The following is a 20,850-nucleotide window of genomic DNA, read 5'->3' on the forward strand; positions in this document are numbered from 1 at the left end:
AATTAAATTCTCAAATTATGACGAAATAATTTTCTCCATTCTGAAACTAACATGGTTATTTGTTTAATGTAGTGGCATAAAAAGCTTGTCTTAGTATATGGTTTGATCCTAGAAGAAGGAAAACAATGATTTTGAGCCACGCTTTTTGAAGCAAATCGATTTTTATACAGATTAAATGGATTTTCATACAGATAAAATGCTTTTTGAAATTAGCTCAGTAACAAGGCTTTTATTCCAAGCTGACATCTTTGACAAAACAAAGACATTCACAATAACTGCCACATTAGCAGCATCAGCAGATTCAAAAAAGTTGTTTATCGCAAACAACAGGGAACTATATCTTGTTACACTGAAAGTTACATTGCAGTAGAAATGGCATCTAAAGTTCAGCATATCCAACAGTCCATAAAGCACTAAAATATTCCTTCAAATATTCCAAGGAATGCTTCAACATCTGAAGAGTCTTCTTTCCCTTGTAATCTGCCATTGTAATAGACATACTATGGTCACAAAACTCATTATTTACTCTTTTATTCACAATTATATAGACATATTATAATAAACATTGAGATATAAAGTAGATGTACACTTAAACTTCACAAACCCATACCTGCCAGAATTTTCATTGCGTTCCACAGCATTTGGCCGTGAAAAGAAATTGAGCGTTCTATTCAAGGTGGCCGAGTGTGATGACTTCTGTTTTGGGAAGGAGGGACTCATCCTGTATGCATTCATTTCATTGAAAGTTTTCTGAGAATGGAAAAAAATATATATATATATTTTTTGTATTCCAGACAAATAATTTTTACATCCCACTTTCTCCCCATTTTTACCCAGCATTGTCCTATGTTCTCATGCCACTGTTATGACATTTACAGTATGCCTGTGCAGGGACAAATGCAGCTGGTAATTCTGCTGGTAACCTGCTGAGTCATTAGGGGGTGCCAAAAATTCAGTAAACACACAGAACCTAGGCAAATTTAAAACAGCCCTTCCACTTAACCGCAGCAGGCAATTATATAGACCTGATGACAGTGATCTGGTGATGTCTGTAGCAGGTTCAGACTGTACTCCTGGTGTACTCCTTTACCAACTGACTCCTTCAGAAGGCCCAGAATAAACCAAGGCTCCGATATCCAAAAGTAGGATTACTATTTTTGTGTTTTAATACTGAAGAATAAATCCTCCTATTTTCTCATTTGAGATATACACATATATTTTTCGTGGAGTGTGGACATATTGTATAAAAACAGGATTACAGTAGCTACTCAATAAAAGCGTACACTGTCCATACTGCACTAACTCACAAGGCCATCATCTGATTGGCTCCAGTTGTCCAGTGGTTGTTTATTTGGAATGTGTCCAAGACACTGAGACTCTCGAGGTCTGACATCGGTGGAGCTCACCCTGAAACAAACACAACATACTTAGTGTGCATTGACACAGTTTAATGTACTTAAGAAATTATTTTTAGTCGTGTTACCATGACTTTGCTGAAAAAGCTTATATTTATGGCTAACCTTAATTTCTTTTTAATATGCTACAAATCTTACATAATATATCTCCTGTTTAAATATGCTATACATCTAAGAAATATATATGATGTGCTTTGGTATTTGTTAAGCAAAAAACTTACGTGTGTGATCTACTGAGCTGAGCGAAGATAGATTTGGGTTGTTCATAAGAAGTCAGTGGTGTCGAGTAATCTGAAAATGTGCACATAATCAAGGCCTCATCTGTTCAAAGCTTTTAATTTAATACACACTTATGGACAGTGCCAGAGCCCACAGAAACTTTGCAAAAAGTATAAAGAGCCACAAATTAAAGTATGATAGTCACTTTCACAATGAACTGTTTGTTTTCTGTATACTGTAATATCAATTGTTGTAAATTTATTTTATATTACACTTTAGACTGGTCTGAATTGTAATTGACTGTTTTAGCATGAATTCTCAGAGGCCCACCAACACAATACCTCTCTGTGTGTTGCAGTCACTGGTCGGGATCTTGGTGTACGAAATCTCACTGGCATTCACTAAATTGACATCGTCAATATCATCCCAGTCATCCACTCCTAGGTCAAAGGTCACACTGAGATCATCCGGTGAGAAGCAGCTACTATCCTTGGAATGATGTGTGCTCCTCTTTCCAAAAGAACCACAGGATTGGCCCGTAACGGTGCTGCTGAATGTTCCCTTATTGCCAGCATCAGACCGCCTCCACACCGGAACGTCTGAAAACATAAACATCCAAATATCAGGGCAACTTAATTACTTTCAGTTCAGTCGAGGTAACTAACAGTGCCTATTTACTTCACTTTCCAATAGCCCATCCTGCAGTGAAGGTGGCGTATTGCCCGTTCTGAGTCTTGTTAATTCAAACACACTTTACTCCCCAGACACTGGTTAAAGTAAAAGCGCAGGGCAAATATCAGATTATGGCACTAATAATAAAAGCTAGCCCGTATCTGGCTTCTTTTTTTTTTTTTTTACTGTTATTTCAAATAACCAAATGTTTTTGTTAAAAGTGAAGCTCTACTTTGTGGTTCAGAAGCAGCTTGTACAGGTGCTTCCTCCTCAGTCATGTCTTCCAAGTAGCTGCTATAGTCTGCGGAAGCACAAACAGAAGTGGAAGTCATTGGTTTGAGCATCCTCCTGGACATGCTCACTCATACTGCAGATCAGTCTCAAATATGTCTGCCTTCTTTGCTGGATCAAAGCAAGTGAAAGAACCCTACACATTGAACTCTGTCCTTAAAACGGTCTGTAAATCGTTTAATAAGTACTCTGCTGTGAATCTGAATTCACTGAATAGCAAGAGGGCTTTGAGTCAGTGCCACATGTACCATCATAATATGACCCTCCTGATATCTGCCGAGGTGTTTCAGAATCCTCAAAGTAGTCCACATTTTCCTCTGTTGTTGGATGAAAATATTGGTTCCCTTCACACCTTCAAAATAGACATTGCATTAAGTTCCAATGAAAGACTATACAGCCTTACATACACATTTGATTTAATACGTGCATACCTAACCATAAACTGTATGCCAATATTTATGATTATTCTATTTGTTATATTATATACTGTATATATTTACATCTGTCTGTCATTTTAGATCTGCAACTACAGCTAACAACCAAAACTCCCACTTGTCATGTTCCTCCTACCACTGGACTGGTTGATGTGTAGTCGTTTTATAATTTAAAATACTGAATTAGGTTTATTAGGTTATACGTTATGTGATCAAAATGATCTACCTGTTAAACCTATTAATTTTTTTGCAATGTGAGACTAGCTTACCTTGGGACAGCAGGCAGGATGTCTTTGGGTTTGTATGAGAACTGGTGCATGGCAGCAGCCCGAGCCTGGCTGCACATTTTCATCTAATGGAAGAACTGTAGTTCACCCATACAGCACCGACAAATCTCACTGCGATTCAAATCTCACTGTGTGCCTCACTCAAAGCTCCGACTTAAAAGGGTGGTCAAGACCTCACAGGTCTAGTATAACGCTTCTGAAAGATGTACCCTGGAAAAATGCAGTAACCCGCGTAAATCATAGCCTCGTGTGTGACTCACCCACTAAATTACAGCACATTTGTTTGTTAAAATTTAAGGTCTGTTTGAGTGAGAGCCATAATACCTTAAGGATTTAGCACCGTACACTATGCGGTATTGCGGTTAATCTTCGGCCTTGGCTGCCTGCAAGCCGACAAACCTGAAGATCAGGGCAATGGCTTTTTAGGCTTTCCTTGCAAACAAACTGTAAATGGCTTCGGCCTTTTCTGTCGGATTTTACAGCTACTGTGCAACCCTATGGAGGAATGTAATGGCGAGAGATAACGGTCTGTTCAACTTGCCTTCAGACGCTTAACAGGAGTCTGCACGAGCGTCTCGTTCCTGTTTTTCAAATCTCTGAGGTAGGAAGAAAAACCAGACTCTGCATTTGAGGGCCTTTTCAGCACCATGTGTACACCAACTTTACCTGTGAGAAACACAACAGCAATAATGATATACATTGCAATGCATGGAAATTAATGGATAAATTGTACTGTAACTCTTCTTTTGAATATAAGGTTTATTGTCTCCTGTGTGTTGGCCTGGAAGCTGTTGTGAAAAAGAAATATAAGTCAAAGCACTGAACAATATGAAATACAAGGATTGCATACATGGAACACATGCATACTGTCTGTTGTTATTGGGTTTGTGTACATAGCGCCTTTACATATTTTACGGTGCAAAAACAATACAAAGCATAAACCTGTAATGAAAATAAATCTTTTTGCAATCTGACATATAAAAAATGTGGAAACTAAGTAACAAAGTAACTTCCTAGCATGGAACAGAGTTTGCCACTCATTTAAGGAACCCTGTGAAACTGCCATTAAATGGCTGTGTACATGCTCATTGCCATATGTACATTGCAGCTACTTACAGCAATCATGTCCACATTGCTCCTTGTTTTTACAGAAGTGGTTGCACTCTCTTTTCCCTTGCTCTACGGACATGTTCTCTTTTGAAGAATCTTTAATTCAAAAAGAAAACCTTTTTTAGCATAAGTGCTTTTTAGGTCAGTTGTGTCAGGACAATCACTAAATGTACAAACTGTGTTAGTCATCCACCCGAAAGGTAGTAATCCATTAAACAAAAAGTTATTGGCTTTAAAAAACAATTCTGTCTGTGATATGAGACTTCTGTTTATTTGTAATCTGTTATTCATGTAGCTATTTTTCAGCTCCTCAAGATAACACAATCAAAATTTTGGTTTACTTTAAGTATCAACATGTGATGGAAAGCCTATAATCAAACGTGATTACGATGAGGCAACAGTACATTCACATCTTTAAATGTGTAGTACAATTTAAACTGTAATGTTTAACCATCTTACCGTTGCCTAAGGGGCCGGCAGTTAAGGGCTTGGCATTAGGCCTCTGTGCGATGCCCTGTGCTTTCTGTATTGCACTCTCTGCTCTGGGTGCTTTGCCATGTTCTTGTCTCCCTGCTGCAGTTTGCGTTCTCTGCTCCGCACCCTGTTCTCTCTTTGCCGAGGACTGCCGGTTCTCCCAACTGTCCATTTCAGATGCAAAGCGCTTCGCTCCAGAGTAGAACGCGCTGTACTTCTGCTGAATGTCCAGGCCCACTTCAAAAAAGGAAAAGTACATTGAATTTGGCTAATTTAATGCACAAGTAAATAAGAACAAGTAGAAAACAAAGGGAACAAATGTTTAGTGTTTAGCACTAAAAATTGTGTTATGTGTTTTTTAAAGAACAACCAGAACTTTGACATTGTGGTTCCAAAACCATTTATGTTAAGACCCATCTCATGAGCACTCTCTGCTAATATTTTATTTTTATATCTCAAAACTTTATTTCCCAGAAAATTAATTCCAGGACACGCTTCAAGTATCAACACACTGTATTTTAATGCCAATGCTATATCCATTAATAAAACATTAGCTTGAGCAAACACAGAAGAACACAACATGCAATTTTTTTTCTTTTAGGCCCCTTACATCTTCTGGCCATTTTATGAAGACAAAGAAAGGCCCCTGTGTCTTGAATAAAAGAAAAGCATGAAAGCTTACATTGTTCCAGGACCACATACCAAATTCTGAGCTGATCAAGTTCACACTGAGCTCCTCTCCTTTGGGACTTCTTGTGACTTCAATTTTCCTTGACCAGCTTCCAGACTTCAGCAGGAGAGAGTCTCTGAGGGAGAAAAAACATATCACAGAAAGTAATTCAATTTTGTGTGTGTGTGCGTGTGTGTGTGTGTTTGTGTGCGCGGGTGTGTGTGTGCGTGTGTGTGTGTGTGTGTGCGTGTGCGTGTGTGTGCATGTGTGTGCGTGCGCGGGTGTGTATGTGTGTGTGTGTGTGTGCGTGTTTATAGGTATGTGTGTGCGTATGCGTGTGTGTGTTAGTGTGTGCGTGCATTCATTTGTGTTTTTCAGTGTGCAAATGTGGGAGCCTGTCCCAAAGCCTTAGGAATGTTAGGACAAATCCTACGTGATGTTTTGCAGGAACACCACATTATTGTCACAATCCCCTATAATTAAGGTGACATAATGGTGGTCGGGAGCTGTTCTCTTTGACATCAGCTGCTCGTAGTTTTTCAAGTTCACCGTAACAAGGATCTCTGCTGTTGCAACATTGTATCTTGGAATCTAAAAAGACGACAATACAAGTTCAATCTAGACAGCTTGTCATTTTCAATTATAGCCTATTTTTGACAAAATTAACTATTAATCAGAATTAGCCACCAATTAATAGTTAGAATAATCTATTAAATGGTCTTTTTTGAATACGTATGAAAATAGACCAACAGTAGATTACCTGTTCCAAACTGACTTCATACTTTGGAAGATGCACGACAGCCTCCTTGATCTGGTTACCAAATGGCGGATGTCTGTTGACAATCTGGAAAACATTATGTGACAACAGATGTTTGTTCTGTGCAGCTTCATTTTGAAACGCATAACCAGTGGAGTAGCCATTACAAGAAGGCAACATTTTTTCTTGAATGCACATTCTGGAATACCATCTCCAGCTCTCTGGCGTTCGTCTGCTCGATCTTGAGGAATGTGGTCAGGCCCGCGTTCACCATGGCAGTGGAGAGTGTCAGTCCTGTGAAATGAAGGCAGCACATGGTCAGTAGGTCAGCCTTGTCAGATCTGTACAGAACATTGGGTGAGCTCACCAAACAGACAGGCATCTGTATTGAAGCCCCCCCCCCCCTTCCCTCCCTGTACCAGGGCACAGGTTGGCAAACCTACAAGGGCACATCTGTTGGCTGTTTGGCATGAAAAGCTGCTCATAATACACAGTAGAACAGTGTTTCAGTTAGTCACAAGGAATTTAAACAGCTTGTCCTGTAAGGTCCTCTGAGGTCAAGGCTGCTACAACCCCACTTTGTCCTTAAAGGTACTGTAAGGTAACAGGCTTCATCACCTCCACAGCCGTACAGCAGTAGGCCCTCAGGAAGGCCTGCAGAAGGAGGATGCCATGTACAGGCATTCTTTCTTTCTTTATGTGTAATAAAATATTCACATTTTAAAGTCTATAACACCTAAAAACAGGACTGTCTGGTTCTTGGGCAACATTTCTCACCACAGACGACTTTCTGTCCAATAAACATTGAAAGTGACAGTGATGGGAAATGGCCAGCATGCTTAGGACTGAAACTAAAATTTTTCTACTGAAAACACATTGTTTCGGCGCATTGTCAAACACGGATGCATGTCATTCTAGGAGAGGACGTTTCACTGCTTGTTTTTGCAGCTTGTTTTCATTACTGGAGGTTAACATCTGTGGTTCAGTCACAAAGTTCTCTTAGACCAAAACCCAGAATCACAGGGTGACGGGAATGAAATCCACTGGTACAATCTAATTTCAGCCATAAACTTAACTGAAGTGCAAAGAAAAATCATATATTTAAGACTTAATTTTAGGACTTAGGACTATAATTTGTGGAACTTTCTTTTAGCTTTTTCAAACCCACCGATTTTCTCAAGCTGTTTTGAGACGAATGGAGAATTTTCCCAAAGCCTGGCCCGGAAGCACTTGGCCAAAATCAGGGAGTTCAACAGTGCTGAGAAGCTCTTCTTCGGCAACTGCTTCAGGAACTCAGACAAGCCTGGTTCAATGAAAACCATCATCAACTTCACTGAATTATATTAACAAGGCCTTTAGGGCTGACATAATGAAGCAGAGTGCTTCACAAACACAGAATGGTATTGATACCAAACCAACTAATCAAATCTTAGTCAAAAAATTATATTTTAGAACAAACTGCATTATACTCTAAGAAATGTCTGTGTAGGACATTATTCAAGACTGTTCAAGACTTCACTACTGTTTATAGACAACAGTGGAGGAAATGCATTACATTTGCTAATTCGTATTCCAATTCGAAATATTTTCCCAGTGTCCTGTGACAATCCAAATTCTTGAACTGGGATGCTGCCAAGCTGAGCTTGTATTAGGCTGTAGAAAGAAAATGATACACAGGATGAAACATAGCATCTGGAAGGGCAAAAACAGGGAGATATTTGCATATTTGCATTTGCAGCCACATTTGAAAGGCACTAATACCTTCACTTTGATGGATTAATGGGCTACCAACATTAGTTTCAACATTAAATCAAATTTCTGATGTAAATCGTCAGTAGACCTCAGACGTGTTATCGATGACTACAATTCTATGGGCAGGTACTGAATAAGTAAATAAAATAAAAAATTAATGCATTCCTGTATAAAAAAAGTTCAAAAAACACTTTGGTTATTCTTCTTCATTTTTGTACTTTTTGTTAGCAAGTAACATTTCATTCAAGGCCTTCTTCATTTCATTCAATCTCCAGGTCAACCAAAGCCAAATTGAGTGTTTCTTCATTTTGTTTTGTCAATAGTTAAAAGCAGTCATCAAACATGCACTCGTAGCACTGAGAAAAGGAAAGTTTCTGTGACTCACCAGTTAACTTTCATTTCATTATTTTTTATCTTCCCCTCCATGGGGTACCTATGAATAGCACAAAAAGGCAAAAGTTAAGGAGACATAAAGCTGAGTGCTCTTTTTCCTGACGGCAAGAGATCTTATCCTCAAGGACAATTCAAGATCCCTTCTCTAACCTGATTGTTATCCTGTTTTTATCCTTGTTCAAGGTGTTCAACGTTCGCTTCTCATTCACTCTCAGCTGAATGTCACTGAACTCCTTGCTTTTGGAGATCAGTTGAAGCTGTAAGGAACAGATTTCCCCTAAGTGCACAACTATACTCCATAATAATAGAATTAAATTCAGAAAACATATAAACGTCCTTTAATACACCTACCAGTTCAGGCTGTGTTTCTGTTCCACACAGAAGACTGAACTGTTTCATGGTCTCAAATGCAATGTAGTATCGGGCCATAAGCTTCCCTGCTTCTGTAAGTCAGGAAAGAAAGTTTTCCATTTTAAGACATGGACGTGCGCCATAGGACCATCAATTGTTCCACTGTGGAAAACCATGTGAATATGCACAGTAAATCAGACACGTACTCCTTTATTTATTCCTCTATCAAATACATAAGGAGTAACCACTTTACTTTTGGGCATGTTTGTACTAATGTTATATTTATACAATGTGTTATAGACCAGGGGTCACAAATTCCAGTCTTGGATGGCTGTAGTATTTGCATATTTTGTCTATTTCAATTAGCAGCCAGTTTATGCCCTGGAAAAAACAGGTGCAAGGACTCTTTAGTCAATCAGTGACTTAAATTAAGTGCACAAGTGCTGAAACACACCAGCAGGACCTAAAGAGTTTTAAATTAATGTTCTAGAAACTTCAAATTAACACTGGCAACTCAAAAAATAAAGATAAAACACAGATATGTTTAACAAGCACTACATAAGGCCATTCACCGGTAGGTTTGAAGTTGACATCTTCATCCATAGTGATCAAGCCTATGGCCGCCAGTTCATTCAGGTTCTTCAGACAGAGCTCTAAAGAAAAGGATGCATGTAATCATTAAACTCCTTCTAGTAATAAAAACAAAATAAGAGAAGCCTGCTTAAATACCTCACCTTGCAGTTTCATTTCAATTCCAGCTCTGTCCAGGTCAGGTGGGAAACCTAGAAATGGAGAATTTGCTTAATAACTTATTACATCTCTCATGATGAACAGCTATGCCCTGACATCATCATTTCCTCCCAAGCAAGCAGTGGCAGGGGATGTGGCTCACCATAATGTCCAGGATTCTTCAGAGCTCTAATGTAGAGGAACGTAGAGCGAATCCAGTCCAGAGCCACGTTCACATCGGAGATAGTGTGCAGAACGATCTCTGCATTTAAGTGCTCCACAAGGTGTGTGTGTAGGCTGGAGACCAAGGCCATAGAAAGGCTCAATAAATCATCACAAAGTGAAATCACAAACAGTGAGATGCACACAAATATTTTGCAACCGATAACGGCTCTGTCATTTCTACCGGCAAGAGCCATTATTATACAGAATACTACAATCCAGAACTCAATTATTTTTCCCCAAAATCAGCAACACCGTACCTGCTCTCGATGGTTTCAGCCCCACTCATTAGCCGGGAGTATTTGTCTTTTGTCTGGGACCTGGTCATGATCACTGCAGTTGCCGTTGTGTCAAACTAGCAAAAGCGCATTTCCAAAATGCATGGCAAAACACATGCAAAGAAATCATTAATGCTGCGGTTGGAATTAGCTTCTTAATGACTGACGGAGAACAAAGACTGTCAAAAATGTACCAGACGGCTGTAAAAGAATATATATATATATATATATATCAAAAAAAAAATTTAATATCCACATGGACAGATCCCCATCTATACCTGGGGTCGGCCTGCTCGTCCAGTCATCTGCAGTATGTCGGTCTCACTGTACTCCTCACACGACCCTCCAACGTAGTGCGTGGTGGACTTGATCACCACAAGATGAGCAGGTAAGTTCACTCCCATTGCCAAAGTGCTGGTTGTAACTGGATCAGAATAGAACCAATACCTGATTTTTCCTCTACGTTAACTTACAACGAACGACCTTAAGATTCTGCATCAAGCATAGCCAAGTTTTTGATAGCGCAACTGGGGTTGACGTAATTTACTTTGAGAGCTTATTCTTCCAAGGACACAAACACATAAATCAAGCGACGTCTTTAAATAACCAAAGTGAAAAGCAAAAATCCCACAAATGAATCCACAGAACATTTATTTCTTGACACATGCATAAACTGTCCTATTGGCAGCCTGCTCAGACAGTGTTTAGCATTGGTGGTGCTAACGGTCACACTCCTTAACGCTATTGTAACTCATCATGGAGCACCCAAACAATCTATTTCGATCGTCTAATTATGTCTACATTTTGATTTGACTATCATGTCAGCAGACAAAAACAGTAAAAAAAGGAGGTGGTGGGAGAAAGGTCAGAAATGTTTTCCAAAACAGCAAATCATTCGAGGCTGGCTTCCTTAACCTTTATCCTGCTGACAGATGGTTGTACATCCTCCAGCCCGTCAATAGATTGCTAATAGCGACTCCTCTTATTGGAAAAAGTGATGCTCACAAAGAACTGGTAGGTCTCCGAGCGTGAAAGCATCTTCGATTGTTTTTCTGTCAGACATGTCGACCCCAGCGTGATGGAAACCAACTCCATACATCACCAGATCTGAATCACACAAAAAACATACTGAATAAACTGGAGGAATACTGAAACATGAAAATATACACTGTTTTTTCAACAAGGCAATTCACATGTATTGAGACACATACGGACACATTGGCATGGGTACCATTGCCAAGAAAATGTGAAGACTGTACAAACCTCTCAGTTTTGAATCATGCAGAGAATTTGCATACTTCATCAACCTGCAATAAAGACAATTACTCATTTTCGTAAAATAGGAAATGTACTCTCAGATTAAATTTGCAAAGAACACATAAGCTTATACTGTATGTGCTATCATGCAATTCAGCCATAAGATCTGTTTCAAAAAACACATGGTAAATACAAATATCCACAGTGATACATAAACAGAGGCAAGCATTTGATTTGTTTTATTCATAGCGCAAAAAAAGAACAAAAATAAATTAGTAATGAAATATTCCTCGAACAGACATGTTTGTGCCAAAAGTGGTCAAAACCCAAGCCGGGACGAAAAAAAAAATAGAGAGGACCTTTGCTTGTGTTCGGCGCTCATGATGAATCGAGCGTCTTTAGCTAGCACCGCCGCGGACTGCTGCACCCCCTTCCTCGTGGAGCAGAACTGCAGGCGTGACAGAGAGCGACCGTTACGAGAGCTCCCCACCAAAAGCGGCCACGCCGCTCGCTCCCTGCCCAAAAGAGCGGCGGGCGCTCACCACGAGCGTAGGCTTCTCGTCGGAGTAGGTCTGGATGACGTTGGCCATTTTGTAATTGAGGGAGAGGTCGAACTTGAAGTCATTCTGACCGCTGCTGCAGGGGAAGCCCAGCACAACCTTCCTCAGCTTCACGGGCCTGAAGCTCTCGTCCATCTCCAGGCAGGTGGCCGGGCCCGTCCCGTCCGAGAGCCAATCGGCTATCTGGACAACAAAAATTAACCTTCAAACTGACGCGAGACTGGAGAAAAGAAATTCGACTGTGCATATTTTAATGGGAAGTATGGGTTGCTTTGGACCATGCCGTAGTGCTGGCGGGAACTCACGTCAGCAATGTTTGGAATGGTCGCTGAAACCACCACAAATCTCATGGCGAGGCTGGGATCCGGGTTTTCAGCAGAGCGGTAGGTGTGCATCGTTTTCATCCTGCTGACTACGACCTCGAGTGTTGCGCCACGAGTCGTGTCCTTCACCACGTGAACCTGAGAAAGGTGCCCAGACATGTGTAAATCCACAAGTGGTAAAAAAAAATGAATTGCAATAATATACGCCATAGTTATGCCACCAAGTTTCAATAAAGTCAAGCCGTGAAAAGTAATTACAACATGACCAATCAACTGATGTGTTCAAACACTGACCTCATCTATGAGGAAGAGCCGGACCAGCTGAACAAGACAGTTATCCCTCCACTTCCTGGTCATGCTGTCCCACTTTTCCTAGGGAAGAGTGAGAAAAGATGGCCACAGTTCCTCAAGAGTCAAGTGCTTACTGTCTACACAGCAGCTGTGTTTGGGTTGCTCTCATCCAGCTAAGCCTCCATACATGAGCACTAATCCACAGTGTCACTCACTGGTGTAGTCATGATGAGATGAGCATCTTGAATCTCAAAGAAGTCCTCGATTTCTGTATCTCCTGTCAGCTCCTTGCAGTTCAGCCCCAAAGGCCCAAATTTCTGCTTCCAGTTTTCGTATCGCTGACTGCAAAGAGCTTTAATTGGTGCCACTAAAAGAATATCAAAGGCTTTTCAGGATTTATATCAAGGATCTAAAAAGAATTCCATCCTCCATGGAATCTCATATTTCTAAATTAACAAGACAACAGACAATAGTTTACTTATTTTACATCTTTAATTGCTTAGAAATTGTCTCAGCAATAGATTATAAGTTATGTGAAATGATATAAAAATGTTCCCCAAAGCCACACTTTAGTGCAAGATAAAAATAAATTTGCATTCTAAGCCAGACTGTCTACTCATAGAACTGCACATTTTGTCCTGATTGTTGAATAAACATTTCCTGTCTACTTTTACAACAGTAACAAAAAAGTATTGGTATTGGTACTACATTCAGTAGTACCAATACTCAATAAAACCCATGTAATACTTGAGCTTAAATGAGCACGTACTGTATACAATTTTGATATTGCGCCAGGGTGAAGGGGTTTCCATTAGCAACCGAACGATTGCCAATTCAAAGAGCACTGTTTTTCCTGAGCCGGTGGGTGCACAAGCGACAAAATTTTTGCCTGTGTAAAGAATCTGCAAAAATGTAACATTCAACAGTCAATACATGCAGACATTTGGGGTTTAATGACTCAAGTCTCAATACAAGATGCATTCGTTCTCTTACGTCATCCAGGGCTTTAGACTGAACGTAATTGAAGAAAGGGAACTCTTTGAAGACAGATCTGAATTGTGCAGCTGTGCGAACCATATTAAGGCTTAAATGTGAATTCTTTCAATTCGTTTAACCTTAATGGCACTTATCTGCACAATAAATGAAAAATAAGTGAATAGTATTAAAATCATACATCAGGAAGAACATCAAGACCTAAGCCTATGTTTATCCATCCATTCTTCTTGCTGTGAGGTGACAGCGCTGCCCACTGCAATCCAGAAATCCAATTAAATATATACATACAAATATGCCTCAAAATACGCATGAAACAAAAGCTGATTTCAGAAATATGACACACTATTTAGCTGTAATAAACAGAGGGAAGCTAGCTTATGGAAAAAGGATACAGATTTCAGTAACTGGACGGAGAATCCCTGACCCTGATCCCCCTATAATGAAACAGTCATCAATAAATAATCCATCCCTAGCTTACAACAGGTATGAGTTTCCAAATACTGTGTCTGCTGAACCTATATATGTATATATGTACATACCCCTGCACAGAAAAGTAGCAAATGTCCCAAAATAAACCTAACTGCACATGCATCCATTAATAGCCATACTGAATACAAGACCCCTTGTGGCCAAAGTTATTATGGCAATATGAAATGCAGAGTTTCATGCTGTTACTCTAAGTCTGAATCATTAAAATCTATTTAACATTCAGCAAACTCAATGTCTATTAAAAATGTTAACATTGACACATGCATAAAAATACTACTTTATTATGCACAAAACATGCAATCATTGGTTGGCACCAGTAGCATATGCCAATGCCTCAATGGTTTTACCACCCCATATTGTTTACACTTAAGTACTGGATAATCGTGCTTGCGTGCAAATGAAGCCACACTGTTCAAACTGAGTCTGTATGTTGCTACACCATCATGGGAAACACCTTGCAGATGCTACTAAAGCTGCTTTTGGGTGAGATGACAAAAGTTGTGCGGTATGATAAGGCTTCCCTTCTACGGTTTAAACAGGAAGTGTGAACTGTAAACGGAAGGAAAGGGAGGGAAGTGGGTGAATATCACCTTAGCTACAACACTTTGGGTCTCTGAGGTATTTAGACAGATGCAACAGACTGTTTGTTTGTACTGCTGTGTTACCCTGAAATACCAAGGTCTTGTTAGAGGCTTGTTTCATCACTGAATATGAGTACTGAAAGCTTTTGGTCACTACTCAAGGCTTGAATTCATAAAGAACCTTCAATCAATTGCTTGTGATTATTATAAAAGGAAACCTGCATAAACACCGCAATACAAACACTATTATATTGACATCATTACCCATCAAAAATGAAATAAACAACATTTTGCAGTCAGAACTGCAGAATTTGTAGGCTTTAAATTCATTTTGGTGTGAAGTACATACTTTGCTCCAAAGGATAACTAATAGGTTTATGATTTTGATGTTAGAAGCATATAGAACTGTTTTCAGACTTATGCCTATAAACAATAAAGATTATTCTGCGCTTACTTTTGTTTCTGTCGTTCAGATAAAATGTATTGCAATTGTTTTGCTTTGTTAGTTTATGGATAACAGTAAATAAACAAAATCAATTCATTCAACCATATGCTATTATCTATTTAAAGTGGCCTGCAACGCATAAAAATTAAGCAAGCACATACGGTGTGAATTATGATAATGGCGGACTGGATTCTGTACTGGTTTGCTGCTCAGAAATTGCGCCATCTGCTGGACTACAGTGGATTGCTAAAATACTGTAAAATGACGGTCTGACATGGAGGTGTGACCAGCAGGCCGTAACTATATGCTTGCCACATTGACTACAAATTGCAGCTTCTGTCATGGGAAGAATACATTTCATAATTTTTTTCTTATATATAAAAAGCTCAAGGAGAAAGTATAATAGATAATGTATTTTCTGATAGGAAGTTTTGACATTTTTAAACAGATTATTTGCACTAGCTGGAAACAAGTGGTTTTAATGTTTGAATGAGAGACAGACCCATTCACTCCCATCATAGCTGATCACTGCTACATGTGGATTGGACGGAGTATACTCAGTGTGAACTTCATTTCTCAGCTATAAGTTAGTGTAAATAAAACACCAACTTAAACCTGTCATTACAAGTAAAGTTCACACCAAGTCTGCTGATGTATGGTGTTACTACACTACGTATATAACATAAAAAACTAAAAGCATCAGAAGATGAATGATTGGAAGTCAAATCAACAGTCTCACACACTGCTTACATTTCTGACCTTTCTATATAACACTGGGATATTGAGCAGCTTTTAATAACAGCTCTATGGTATTTGTTGCTTGTAAAGGGCATGAAACAAAAAAAAACCTTAATCTCTGATGCTGTACTGAAGGCAAAATTCCATACAGGAAACCTTGAACATTAGTGTGTCATGGGTTTTAAAACTTGTAGCTGGACTTTCAGCTTGTAAACTGGCTGCACTTATAATGATTGGGGTTTCTGAAGCTCTGACGCTCCTTGCTCCAGGCAGAAGCTTAGTCTTCACCGGACGAGATCAGAAAAGACAGCAGCAGCTGAAAACGGGAGGCAAACGGCCCACAGTATCCAACGGTATGAAATGATGATGATGACCACGGGCGGGAGACACAAACAGCATAACAGATATTCTGAGATCCCGTACTCTCGCAGTAGCAAAAAATCTAACTCTGGTACGTGTAGTCGGCAGGCCATTAAAAGAATTACTTTGTGCTCTGAAAACAGAGACTTGATGTCACCTTTGATTCCTCACAAAAATAAACACAGTGCTCAGGTAACTGTAACTGCAGATGAGTGCAGGTTGTTGGAATTCACGCAGCACTGGGGTGGAGCCTTACCTTGGATATTGAGAGGCCGAGGTGTCAGGGGGAGGATGTGGGCTTTTTTCGTACCCGTGTTGTGCTTTAAAGCGGGAGGGTTGCATGCACGGCGCAGCCCTGAACCTGTCAAAGGACTGGGGGCAATATGGGTGGATGTGATGAATGGATCTTCTGTCTCTTTAGAAACCTGCCCATTGAAACAGGCACTTGTCTGGAATGTTCTTTGACTTGGTGCACTGTTGCCATGGTCACCACTTTCTGAGACCATCCTTGGAGGGGGTTTAAATAAACTGAAAAATAGAGGGAAAGACATTCTAGGTCAGGAAATTTATCACAATGATGGTATTATATTTGATAACCGTACTGTTTTGGTTATATGCTTATACATGCTAAAAGATAGACTGTTCAATATTTGTTAAAATCAAAATGATAATAAGGCTTACAAGTATGTTTTGTTTTGTGGTAGGTTGTTTTCCTACACTGCTATCTCGATGTACTCTCAAGGAACTTCAAATTCAAGCAAATGTTAGGAGCAAAATATGCAAAGACAATGGTTATATTATACTACACTCTACTTCTCAGGGGTACCTTCTCCTGAACTGTGAGCGCTCTCCACTGTTTTGGTTAAAGACTGAAGGAAAAGGACTCCCTGTATACAGATGATCAGAGTCTCGAGGCTGGTCAGTATCATTTCCAGCACGGCCCAGGAGATCTTGAGTCCAGAGGAAGGACCCGTCCTGTCCAGGTGACTCATCTGTTACACTGCAATTTACGACATCCCCTCTTTGCTTTGGAAGATTGTTGATCCAATCTTCTCTTCTCAAAGGAGGTAAAGATGTCTTTGACCTCTCATAAGAATCTGTGAAAGGATGGGAGAACCCAGAAATAAGAAGCAAACCGGGACTAGTAATTCAACACTGAAAAGTACCGTAAGGGTGAAAATTTTTAGAACTCAAACAGCACTCTCTGGATACAGTACATTGCCGTTCTGGCGCATTAAGCTATGATGGCAAAAATGTATTACAACTCACTGTATTTATGTAGTAAGGACTGCATTAGGACAAAGGAATGAGACAGAGAATTCCAGAGAAATGTTTACCAGAAAGATTTATCGCTTAAGCCAGGTAAAAAGCGAAGATACTACATGCCAACGGCAAGTTAATCCAATAGTTTACACATACACAACTGTTCAAACAGTCAAATACTCAGACTCATTACTAGCACTGAATGTGTCCCGAGGGGTGACTTACAATTAACCATTACACTGCCCAGAGAAAGAGGGCTTCAGTTGCCATTTTAGCTGGCGGACTGTAAAGTCAGCCTCTATACAGCCAGAGTGAAGGAGGCATCTTGGCCACTGCCATTATCTTCAATGGATTCTAGCCTTCCTCACTTGAACTATAAATAGCTAACTCACTAGCTAAAGGCTATGCCATTTTTTATGTTATCCAGCTAGCATGTGGCAGCTATTATGCTAGCTACTAAATTAAATTATTCCTTCCTACTCTTGCTTTGGTGACTGCTTACTATATGACAGTCCAACAATAAAAATAATAGTGCAAACTATTCTGTCATCAGTGTACAGCAAAATACAGCATATCACCTCTTGAGTGGGTGCAGTCATGTGCAATTCTGCCACCTGCACCACTGTCTGTTTGAACAGGGCTGAAAATGAGTGATAGCTGGTAGCACCCATTTCAGAGAACACACATGCTAGTCAGCAATCTCCTCAATTGAAAGGACTGAGGAACTGAGGACATTGCCACAGAGGATTGTCTAAAAAATGTGATTAGACATACCAAACTGGCTTAACTGTTTATGGAAGAGCCAGTAATGCACAGTGTTAACACTCTATCATTAAAATCCTTTAGGAGAAAGACTTCCAAGCTACTCAGAGACAAACTGCATTCTTAATGCAGTGATGTATGAAATGTACGCTTAAGTGAGAAAACTGATGTCAATATACTTTTTCAAATCTGAACAGAAGAAAATGGTACAATTAGGCTAACATAAAAAGATGTTAGTGATAAATAGCTGGAACACATTTAATTAAAAACACTTAACAGAATAAGAACAGCTTTGTAGTCTCCCCTTTCAAGTGCCATTGTCTCTAAAGATTATAATTTTCCTGCCTAAAGAATTCCAGATATGGAAATCCAGACCTCATAGTGTCCCGCTACTCCAGTTGGCTTGTTTTTGTTGTTTTACTAGTTTCAAACCTGACAAACGTGTTGAATATCACTTTATAGGCAACTTAGGGAAAGAACAAAGAGATTTGATTTCACTGAGGAAGTCTTGCGGCGATGGTATTTCAGACTGATAGGGGCGGCTCACCCTTCCAATCACCTTGCTCCTGGCGGAGTGGTTTTCTGTAGAAAACGTAATGACAAAAGCAAAAAAAATCCACACTCAGAATACGTCTGGATAAGAGAGTCATGGTGTTGGACCAACATCATTTCTTAGTTCATGTAAAAACCATTTTGAAAAGATCAACTCACACTTTATGGATAATGGGTCTTTCAAAAAACAGGCTATCCAAAGGTAATGTGCCATCTTCTGGATCCAACATTTTCCAGTTGATTTTATGTCAGTTGAGGCAACTATTCAACAAGATGAAAGGAAATCAATCAAATTATTGGAAAAAAATCTTTACTTAATGTTTGCACTCATCGGTTACAAAAACAGAATCTCCCTCTTCCCTTAATGTTTTGAGTTTTTTTTACCCCTACAAACAGCGTCATATCTAATGACGTCATGTCTGTACGTTTGTGACGTCAAATTAGCTAGCTAGGTAACTGGGCTAGTCAACGAACGACGTAGATACAGCCTGAAAGTAGTAGGAAAAGTACATTACCTTTTTATTTACTTGTCAGGTTTTGTCCTACATGAATGAGACTGTACCATTTCTTGGAGTAAATGTCTCATTAAAATGGATAGGCCTCGGTATCGTAGGCTACCTATGCAAATAGTTAGCCTCTATCTAAATAACTAGCTAGTCTAGCTAGCTTCCGAAATTGTATTTCCTTTTAGCCTGTGGTAATCATTATTATTATGTAAGAACATATAACTAAAGCACACATTTTATTTACATTTTTTAGATAGATAATTTATCGAAACAAATAGTCAAACTAGAGAACTCACTGAACTCTGACCCACTGGAGCTGGCTTGTCATCGTTCACCCCCTTTGTTCTCAGCAGTCTGAACTCCACGGTGGGCGCGAGGCGCTGGTCACGCTCCTGGATCGGGAGGCGATTAGCTACCTTTTACCAAAAATAGCGAAGAGCATTTGCGAACACATTTATAAGTTGTTGTTATTTATTACGAGAGCACACTTGTTATAAAACTGTTGGATATTTAAGATAATCATGTAATTGAAGTAATTTTTGGCCTACTGATATGATAACCTGGCACAGCAGAGCCACTTCGTGGCGGTCGCAGTGCCTATTAATTACAGTGTACTGACAATTACAGTATATTGTACACCATGCTAAATTAAACATGAAAAAATCTACGGTACTTAATTATATAACTATCATATAGCCTCACACAATGTGATGAATACTACATTGTCAGTTACAGCTCATGAGTGAGTCTTTGTATAACTCCCTCGAGGATGAACGTTATTTCGTCGCTTTACATCATCATGTGATCTTCCAAGGATGTATCGAAGTTACAGATTAAACATGTTCAAGTAAGATACTTTGAAATGACTTATAATCATTAGACAGGTACATTTCCAATGTAATATTTAGTTGGTTGGCTTAAAAAACAGGCTTCTTGCCAACCGCTTTCCTGTGAAGCGAGGGGATGTTATTTTACCCAGGGCACAAGGGAAATTTGTTTGTCAAGGTGGGGAATATCGCAGCATGAATTTCATAGCCTGCCTACCTACCTATTGCACAGCTAATGTAAGTGTTGCCATGGCAGCCTCGCTGGCAATAACATGACACCATTCTCATTGTTCCAGTTAAGATTCAATTATTAATTTTACCTAGTTATTGCATGTCTGATGAAAACAGGACCAATAATTATTGTTTTTGTAACGTTTAAACATTTCCACAATTTCACTAACACCCAGTTGGTCTGCGTTTTTCAGCACTGATGGTGGTTCACCTAAGCGATCATTGCAATGCGGCCCAAAATGTGATTTAATGTTAGTCTGCTACTGTGTGGCACACAAGACCCCGCTTGCTTGCCCTTTTCTCTTGAAGGTGTGTTCTTTGGTTTTGTCTTTCTAATGAGCCTCTCACTATCACCATCAACGTGATTATACAAAAACAAGGACGTATTGTAGAAAGGGGGACATAATTTATTAACAATACCCTGCACCGAAAGGGGCAATATACCATATAACAATTTGAGAGACGATGTGTCTGCCCCCACTCCCACCATTTTTCCAACCTTCCAAGCAGCCACTTTTTCAACCAAGAATTTTTCTGCCGTCTGTCTGGAAGAATCCATTTACTGAATAGGGGGTCAACATATGTGCATGCACGATGAACACGCTGAAATACGTA

The 20,850-nt window shown here is 39.6% G+C and overlaps 1 protein-coding gene across 3 annotated transcripts; it reads right to left on the bottom strand.

Annotated features, from left to right (window-relative positions):
* Window positions 1–206: 206 nt before the first annotated feature.
* On the bottom strand, window positions 207–19,916 carry hfm1 (helicase for meiosis 1). 3 transcript variants are annotated; one of them, XM_035423516.1, is made up of 40 exons: window positions 19,474–19,916; window positions 18,831–18,932; window positions 18,667–18,701; window positions 16,921–17,191; window positions 16,351–16,622; window positions 13,874–13,915; window positions 13,479–13,549; window positions 13,255–13,387; window positions 12,701–12,852; window positions 12,489–12,566; window positions 12,177–12,332; window positions 11,854–12,054; window positions 11,671–11,759; window positions 11,318–11,361; window positions 11,060–11,161; window positions 10,333–10,478; window positions 10,037–10,131; window positions 9,718–9,851; window positions 9,560–9,607; window positions 9,398–9,478; window positions 8,826–8,917; window positions 8,625–8,731; window positions 8,467–8,514; window positions 7,885–7,982; window positions 7,498–7,632; window positions 6,538–6,623; window positions 6,333–6,416; window positions 6,006–6,163; window positions 5,605–5,708; window positions 4,888–5,139; window positions 4,435–4,524; window positions 3,860–3,984; window positions 3,301–3,383; window positions 2,846–2,949; window positions 2,539–2,607; window positions 1,976–2,233; window positions 1,637–1,706; window positions 1,308–1,407; window positions 611–750; window positions 207–480 (listed from the first exon to the last, which is right to left on the bottom strand). In XM_035423516.1, the coding sequence occupies exons 2-40, from the start codon at window positions 18,899–18,901 to the stop codon at window positions 414–416; spliced, it is 4,491 nt and encodes a 1,496-aa protein (XP_035279407.1). In that variant the 5' UTR covers window positions 18,902–18,932; window positions 19,474–19,916; the 3' UTR covers window positions 207–413. The 3 variants fall into 3 exon arrangements, with proteins under 3 accessions (XP_035279407.1, XP_035279408.1, XP_035279409.1); XM_035423517.1 differs by lacking the exon at window positions 2,539–2,607; XM_035423518.1 differs by lacking the exons at window positions 13,479–13,549; window positions 13,874–13,915; window positions 16,921–17,191; ... (1 more) ...; window positions 18,831–18,932; window positions 19,474–19,916 and having other exon boundaries at window positions 16,351–16,399.
* Between the last annotated feature and the right edge of the window lie 934 nt (window positions 19,917–20,850).

The sequence above is a fragment of the Anguilla anguilla genome, chromosome 6 (genome assembly GCF_013347855.1).
Source record: "Anguilla anguilla isolate fAngAng1 chromosome 6, fAngAng1.pri, whole genome shotgun sequence".
In the NCBI taxonomy this organism is placed as follows: domain Eukaryota; kingdom Metazoa; phylum Chordata; class Actinopteri; order Anguilliformes; family Anguillidae; genus Anguilla; species Anguilla anguilla.